At 31.0% G+C, this 8,838-nt stretch overlaps 2 protein-coding genes across 4 annotated transcripts; one reads left to right on the forward strand and one right to left on the reverse strand.

Annotated features, from left to right (window-relative positions):
- Positions 1 to 143: 143 nt before the first annotated feature.
- Positions 144 to 5,931, reverse strand: Dd (CTD nuclear envelope phosphatase 1-like protein dullard). Of its 3 annotated transcripts, none has more exons than XM_033343900.2 (6): positions 5,846 to 5,929; positions 4,620 to 5,138; positions 3,857 to 3,923; positions 3,577 to 3,778; positions 3,186 to 3,403; positions 144 to 1,766 (listed from the first exon to the last, which is right to left on the reverse strand). In XM_033343900.2, the coding sequence occupies exons 2-6, from the start codon at positions 4,716 to 4,718 to the stop codon at positions 1,621 to 1,623; spliced, it is 732 nt and encodes a 243-aa protein (XP_033199791.1). In that variant the 5' UTR covers positions 4,719 to 5,138; positions 5,846 to 5,929; the 3' UTR covers positions 144 to 1,620. The 3 variants fall into 3 exon arrangements, with proteins under 3 accessions (XP_033199791.1, XP_076478648.1, XP_076478649.1); XM_076622533.1 differs by having other exon boundaries at positions 4,629 to 5,138; positions 5,846 to 5,927; XM_076622534.1 differs by lacking the exon at positions 144 to 1,766 and adding an exon at positions 2,053 to 2,210 and having other exon boundaries at positions 5,846 to 5,931.
- A 180-nt stretch (positions 5,932 to 6,111) lies between these two features.
- DCP1 (decapping mRNA 1) lies at positions 6,112 to 8,553 on the forward strand. The gene is made up of 4 exons (XM_033343897.2): positions 6,112 to 6,526; positions 7,006 to 7,459; positions 7,539 to 8,021; positions 8,108 to 8,553. The coding sequence occupies exons 1-4, from the start codon at positions 6,318 to 6,320 to the stop codon at positions 8,342 to 8,344; spliced, it is 1,383 nt and encodes a 460-aa protein (XP_033199788.1). The 5' UTR covers positions 6,112 to 6,317; the 3' UTR covers positions 8,345 to 8,553.
- Positions 8,554 to 8,838: the final 285 nt, after the last annotated feature.

Raw genomic sequence — 8,838 nt, forward strand, 5'->3', positions numbered from 1 at the left:
AAAAATAAAACATTTTCTTAACAATATTCCTAATGCACAATCACATTACTATTTAACATTGTTTATTACTTAGAACAAATCATCTATATGAAATATTTAACGATATAATGGGAAAGGTATAAAAACCAAAAATACAAACTAGCTTTACAAACTAAATATGTACATTTTAATTCATATTTGAATTTAAAAAGACAATCGCGATACATAGAACCATATTAAGCCAAGGAATATTTTATACAAGTTGCTTTGCAGTGTATATCTGAAATTAAAAAATTAATATTTCCTTGACATATAGATATAATTGCATGTATGTGAGCATACATACATGTACATACAGGTATACTATGTACAGAAAGACATTATTTTATTAAATGTGGTGTAATCCTGCTTTATCTTATACCTATTACCCATGGCTACTCTTATTACTTTGGGGAAATAAATTACTATTAATAATATAAATCCTTGTGAGCAATTCATTTGATATACGTCAATAAATAAACAAATGTTCTCAATCATATGCAATTTATTTGAGAACAAATTATTATTTCAATCTTGTGCACATGGGCATATTTTTTTAAATTGAAGTTTTATGATTAAGTGAAACTAACATTTATATATATATATTTATGTATCTATATATATAAATGTTATGTGAAATGTTTAATGGCTTGATTACACTTTTCATTCACTCAAACCAATCATTCTGCAACAAACACATTCCTCACCATAGTACAAACCATGTAATCTTCAATATTACTTTGAATGCTTAAACAAGCGAACAAATGTACTGTAGAGCTACATGTACGATTACATCCGTTCACTGTTACTTTATTCGTCTATTTTTTTATCTCTTTAACATCGTACATTGCGTTTTAAAGAATTTTAATTTTTTTAAAAATTTATTGAAATCAAATATCGCTTCCTCATAGTTCTTTAATACTTCTTTTTATTATTAGGTATATCCAGGATAGCTGCCTCACTGATACAGTGAGTTACAGCGAAGTCCATTTAAAGTGTGACTTAGTAGTAGATTATCCTTTTTTTAATACTACACTTTAAGTTTAATAATATTATATATAACAGAAATAATTTGTTTAAAAAATATAACACTTTTTTATCATGTGTGGCAAAATACTTAAAATGTTTTGCATATCTCCACTTAGAACAAAATTATTTCAAGTAAAATATATAAATCTATGTTAACTGAAAATCTTGATCTTTGGCAAATACATTTTTTTCTTAAAAAGCTCTGTATGTTTGTCGTGTATGCATGTGTGTATATGTGTAATTGTTTTTGCGTATGTGTGTACCATTCGCGTACGTACATATATAGTATTGCGCACACATGAACATAACGAAAATACCAGGATATTTTGTGCTAATGTAAATAGTTTGGTTAAAGGTCCCACTCCCTTTCAGACTTACTCGCTACAGTTTTGTTTTCTAACGAGCGTAGAAAATGAGGACAGGGTGTGTGTCAGGGATCATTGTCGCATCGTTTAGTCAGCATCCTAATGTCTATTAACACAGTACCAGTAACAATAATCCTAGATTAAACACGCTAAACGTTTTGTAGTTCGGTCTCTAATAAATCTAATTTATTAATTAATCCAAACTGTGCTACCAAGTATGATGTAAATGTAAATTCCTTGAAAGAACAGACCGCACGTCCTGTGTAAAACGAAGTGCATCCAGAACTGGAAGTAAACTTAACAGAGCAGTATCTCCCGCGTCGCTAAACCATGACTTTATTGGTATTGCATTATCTGCCATAAACAGAAAAAAGGGAATAAACAATTGCTTTCTAAAAATGCTTAACACGTGAATAACATTTTTAAGTCTAAAATATCTAAAAACGAAATATCAATTAAAAAATTATAGTTGTCCAATATAACATCCAAGAAAATCCGATTATACAACACTTTCTTTATGTAAAAATATACTACTCAATTTTTAAAGAATGGATTATGATTTTCTTGGATGCTGGAGATAAAAAGCATTGAATAAAAATAAAATCTAATCTTTAATCTAGTACCTGATACACAGGAATTATTAAAAAAAACGATTAAAACAGTCGAAATTAGTTCATTGCCAATTCGGCGTAGTGTCCAGTGCTTATTCAAGTGGAGGAGCATTGGCAATTGAGCATATTTTACATCTATCCATAGGCCTGTATTCAGTGCTTGCTTACAGAACATCAACGCTGATAGCTGCAAATAGATACGTTTTTCAATAAAATTTATCTCGGTGTTCGATTTCATTATTTGTTTACCCAGTCAAACTATATAAAATGTAAGTGTAGGAACTAAACGACATGAAAGAAAAATTATAAAATATGTCAATGTTTTCTCTGTTATTAATGCGCGCAGCACCGTTTATTTAAAATAATTACAGCAACGATCATAGCAACGATAATAACAGTAATAGATACACCGAAATTGGTTTAAATTAAAAAATTAATAAATTCGTTCTAGTAGAAAAAATTTCATAAAATAAACTACGTATCTTAAATAATGTTTTAAATCTTAGTTTCGATGTTTTAGTTTACAAAATAAAATTGCAATGATGGAATAATTTGATATCAATGGCTGCATAGACAATATAAACTCATAAAATAATATATAATTCTGTATTTATCTGTATCCCTAACAACTAGAATCGGTACACAAAACGTCTTTAATCATTAAAGCATATGGACATCAGAATGTATTTGTAGAATGTTATTTATGAGTGCAATTTCTGAATGAATTTGATTAAAAGTTGTTGAGTAATGAGATTAGGAAATATTTAATCAATATTTTTAATGTAGATCGAGATAGAATTATTCCACTACACATAGTTGTGCACATGTAAGCAAGTTCTGACTACAGGTTGTGATATATAGTACATGATACGACAATAGTATTAAAATTATAAAAACAATCCTATATGTAAATATGTATACTAAATTCGTGTATATATTCATTTCATCTTTTATTAATCGTTTTTGTATTTGTAATAATTTGTTCACAATTATTGTTGTATCATGCATAAAATTAAACAGATTTAGAATACATGATTATTTTTAATACATACGAAAAAAATTAAAAAATTAGGAAATCGTGTTAAATCAGACAACTACATTATAAGAGTCATGAAAAATTAATATTATTGCATTAAGAAAAATAAATATTATGAATACTTACGAGGATAAGCCCTGTAGGCTCCAGGACTGTTATCAAGTATAAAGACTGACGCTAGATCTGAACAAATTGCAGATAGATCTTTAGTATAGGAACCCATTTCTGGTGTACAATGTTGTCTATAGTATCTTCTTCTTAAAATACCCCTGTTGTTATCTAACTTTTCTGCAACAGCTGCTCCATAGATTTCCATGGAAGCAGTGAAAACCACTAGTTCGTACCTTTAAAAAGAGGAAAAAGAAAGAACATTTATTTTTCAATATATTTAATAGCATATGTTATATTAAAAATATCAACAGTTCATAATTGATATGATTTCTTATCTAAAGGCATAATAGGTACAAAGTCTCAATTGAAATATAAATGAAAGTTATTTTCTGATAATGAAACTTACCATTGACTAACAATATCTAGAAAGAAATCTACATGTGGTCTTTTGTGGACAAAAAATCTGACTGGATGTCTATCTATTTTCACCTTAAGAATAAAATCTGGTGGTGTACCAAATCTAACTGTTGGCCTTGCTACTCCATCATGATGGGAGTGAATTAATGTTTCATCCAAATCCAATACTAGTACTTTCCTTTTAACTATACCTATAATACATTTTAGTTATATATATACATTAATAGCTTATAGCAACACATCTAACATAGAATATCAGTAATACTTACTAAGTCTGTGCCTTGACAATGGAGATAATGGGAAGATCTCATATTTAACAGGTTGCATTTGTGATATCTAAAAATGCATCAATTATAAAACATGAATTATTTATTTAATATTTAGCATATGCATAATAATGCCTCTATTATCAACATAAATAAGCAATAGAAATAATGACTGAACGCAGTGTGCTTACATAAAACATATTTATATTAATGGAATATGACATGTGTAAAAATAGGGGGTAAAGGAAAGTAATTAAAAGATTCGTCAAATTAAGATACTTTATTGTTTTATGGTAAACAAATGTCATTATTTACCTGGCTGTTAAAATATATCTAATATGTGAGAAACACAATATATAGAACATAATATATACATCGTTTACTAATTAAAAACGCTGATTAACAATGATATAGCAAAAGCATATGATACTTCAAACCTCATATGACCCTCCAGAAAATATGATAATCATGATTATTCTATATGTTTTAACATCAAAAGCAAAAGAAAGGGATTACAATGTTAAAGAAAAAAGCTTTTAATCATTGCACGGAATGTTTTAACGTAATTAACGCTGCATTATGAACACGCTATATTGTGACAACATGATCATAACAAATATTCACTGGAACCGACGGAAGATTGTTGTAAATGGAGAAACGTGAATTAATGTATTTAATGGAGAAATTGACACAATACCAGGAGGATATTATGTTATAAAAATTGTAAGGGAAAAAATGCTAGTAGAGGCGCGAAGCACCTACTTACGGCTCTAACCTGCTTCTTGAGGAGAAAGAAGACGCATGTCCACAATCGGGAGGCCATCAAGAGGAAAGCTCTCATCCCCATCTGCAATTGCTTCAGCATCTCTACTGATCTTCTTACCGGGCCGAAGTCCGGCAACACTTGATCTCCAGTCTCGCCTACGTTAGGGTCTCTTTTTCCCTTGCAACACTCCACTTCACGTTATAGTATTATACAAACTTTATCGTAAACAAACGTCTTTTACGCGAATAGGAAACATGGAATCTGAATATTCATCAACATTACGAACCTTCCGCGTATAGTGGCGGCGTGCACATGCAAATACGCTTTTCCATATCTTGTCATGTTTCGGTAAAAACTACAGGCAAAATCTATGTACGAATCTTTTTCACATACACCACGCAGTAGCCGCCATCTTTCGCACATCGACCCAATTTTTCCATGCGCTTAGCTAGCGCGCATGATATTCTCAAAATTCTACTTTATGTGTATCATACACCGTTTACATTTCCCGCGAGCCGACTGCATAAGAGAAAATTGAGAAATATAATGATCAGACTAATCATAAATCATTGTACATATATATACATACATATATATGTATATATACACACACATATATATATATATATATCTAATAGGATGGTATTATATAATAACAAGAAGTTCATTCATTATTCAAAAGTTTAAATGCAAATTTCGGATTTAAAACATTGTTCTTTTAAATTTTCAAAGATTTATATTGCATGTGATTAATTAAAATCACATCTTATAAAAAAAACCAATACTTAGTGTTCTGTACATCATATGTATTAATGAATACAACAAACAACACACTCGATTCTGTCGGCAAACAACAATTAGATAAGGAATCACCAAAGTGTTATCACTTTCTTTTATGGAATGAAAGCACGAATATCTGCTATATCAAATTGATATTAAAGCATGACATTCAGTTTTTGCTGTTATCAAAAACTATACCACGCGGTCAATTCTGTTTTTTTTCCCTATTGATTACAAAGATGACGCAATATTTGATCATTTCACTGCTATATTCTTCCTGAATAAGTTAAAAAATTAATATTATTCAAATTCACTAGGAAATCGCCAATTTATTCTATCATCTGGGATAATATTAATTAAACAGCACGAATTATTGTTTAGTAGGAATTTATAAAAAGTATTACTAACTATTTCTGGACACCTCTTTTTGGATTAATAGAACTTACCGTAAAAGTGAAAACTTAAAAATAACTTTCTCTGGGGCTTGTAATTTGCAATTATATACGTTCAAATATGTATGACCAGCATTACAATTATGTTATTCTCGTATTATTGGTTTAGATTTTCAAAATTTCTGTCGATTCGATTGGGTAAACTGTCGCTTGATCCTCCTCTCACAATTCAGCGTCCATTTCAATAAATCTGATTGCTCGGTTTTACACCAATCAAAAACAGACGTTGAACCAAACGGAAAGGAAGCGTCGGCTTTCTGTGATGTTACTAACTCGCAGATGTAGCAACGGTATCAACCTTAAAATCTAGTATGACGTTTAATATACAGGCAGCTGCTTACGTTAGATCAAAATACAGTGCTCTTAGTGATTGGCTTGCACGACTAAGCTAAATTTCAATTGAATTAGGAAAATACCGATTATTCTTGTATTTCATAAACTGTACCATCAAGCTGTAAGGAGCACGATGACGGATTTAACAGGGTTACGAATGAACGTGGCCGCTCTGAAACGGGTAGACCCCTATGTAAAAGATATTCTGGAAACTGCGACACACGTAGCACTTTATACCTTTAACGCAGTTAATAATGAGTGGGAAAAAACGAATATTGAAGGTGCTCTATTCGTATATTCGCGAAATGGCGAACCCTATAACAGTGTTCTTATCATGAATAGGTAACGTATAATGTATATACATGTATACATACATATACATGTACATTTTTGTATTGTATTTGTCTATATTTTTTAAACATATTACAAATATTAAGCGTGCGAGTATTAACATATGTATAATTTATACTATTCATTAATACATTCAGTGAAAATAACGTTCTAGGAAACATGTTTTATAATTAAAGGCACAATGAATATTTTAATATTTTCTATAACTCATTATTTCATGTATTGTATTAGAAACATTGTTTCTATTAGATTTGCATTAGTAAAACAAATTAATGTATATGATTTAATTGCAATATTATATATAGCTTGCTAGGTATTTGAAGTATCATAATACTATATACCGTATAGTGTTCAGCAATCTTGTTATAGGTTATTATTTGACATTATACGAAAGATAATTATATTTCAAAAAAAATCTGTGCGAGTCTTAAATAAGCCTATTATTTTATGTATTAATAACATTCTTACAGATTAAATACAAATAACCTAGTAGAGCCAGTTACGCAAGGTTTAGATTTACAACTCCAAGAACCTTTTTTACTCTATAGAAATTCCAGATGTAATATTTATGGCATTTGGTTTTACGATAAAGAAGAATGTGTACGCATTGGTGCAATGTTGAACAAACTTATTAAAGAATCAGAGGAAAACCGCAAGACTTTCAATAAACCTGCTGTTAACGTAAAAAAAGAATCCGGCCCTAATGCGAGCAATGTTGATATATTTAGTATGCTTAGTAAAGCTCAAGAAGACTTTAATACTAATAGAAATAATAATAGTAGTGGAGGTGGTATCAAAGAAAGGCATAGTACTAAATCTCCATTAGGTACTCCTACAACTGATGATGTATCTGGACCATTAGCTGCGCCATTAGGACCAGATGTTACTTCACAGAGTGTAATGGACTTTTTTGCAAAAGCAAAAGTTAGTATTACACGTTCAATCGTATATAGTGTTTTAAAGTAAGGAGTTGGAAATATGTTAGATTTTACAATCTTTCTAGGTTAATACTGGTCACTTTAAGGCTGGAGATCAGCCTACTCCAGGGGGTACTGTTGCAAACGAAAGTAAGCCTTTGCTTGCTCGGTTAATGTCACACCCAGCAGCTCACACAGTTGAACATATTGAAAAACAACACAGATCTATAACCCCTCAACCAGCTACTCAACAACAGACTACTCCAACTACTATATTGACTGCTAACAGTGCTTGTAATGCAACAGCTTCGAACAGAACTAAAAAACGAAACAGAACTGCTTCTCAACAAGATTCAATGATACCTACGCCTGCGTCTATAACTCAAGAAATTTTAACACCTATGAATCAAAATACTGCCGATACAAATGGAACAACGGGATTTCTTAGGATACAGTCACCCACAAATGCATCAACTTCTACTTTAACGAATCATCAAGCATCAGATATTATTGGTCCTAGCAATTCAAATCCACTCGCATCTTTGTTTGCTCATGCATCTGCGACAACGGTGAGTGGATGTATATATCGACTCGTGTTAGGTTGTATATTTATATAAGTACGCGAAATTTGAAATTTTTATTTTAATCCTATCAGGCATCGGAAGATATTATTACGCCTCCCACTCTATCAGGAAGAGGATCAGCACCGGCATTAATTCCTCCTGTTATGTTCGCTGCCCCTAGTCCACCTGAACCTTTAACCAGACCGTTAGAACCATTGACAAAAAATCAGTTTCTTCGAGCCTTTAACTATTTATTGAGAAGTGATCCCGATTTTATCAACAAACTTCACGAAGCTTATGTTAAATCGTTCGGTGAAATATTGTCCTAGAACTATAATTTGTTAACCGGTATAAATGGAACCCGTCATGCGGGTTGTGACGGTCGACTGATTATAGTATCGAGCGAAACCTAGTATTTCTATGTTACATGTACATAGATGGAACACAATGTCCTGCTCGAATTTCAATTGAACTTGACTGGTAGCCCAATTTTTGGGAAGATCAAATCATAAATACAAATAAAGATACATACCTTAAACAGTATTTTTATAAGCTACTACACTTTTTCCCATGAAAAAGAGTGAAATGGATCATGGATGCGTAACGAGGTATAAAACCTGTGGAAATTGTAAAAGGAAATGAGACGAGGAATGTGAAAATTGTACGATTTTAAACTGTGATGCCAAAACATTTATATTATACTAACATTTTATGATTACTATTTCGAAATGAAACGAGACAAATTTTCTGAGCTGATCAAATAGATTACATATTTTACGGAATAATGACATACCCTTCCTATATATCGGGTATCGGTATGGTA

The sequence above is a fragment of the Bombus vancouverensis genome, chromosome 11 (genome assembly GCF_051014615.1).
Source record: "Bombus vancouverensis nearcticus chromosome 11, iyBomVanc1_principal, whole genome shotgun sequence".
NCBI classification, from domain to species: Eukaryota; Metazoa; Arthropoda; class Insecta; order Hymenoptera; family Apidae; genus Bombus; species Bombus vancouverensis.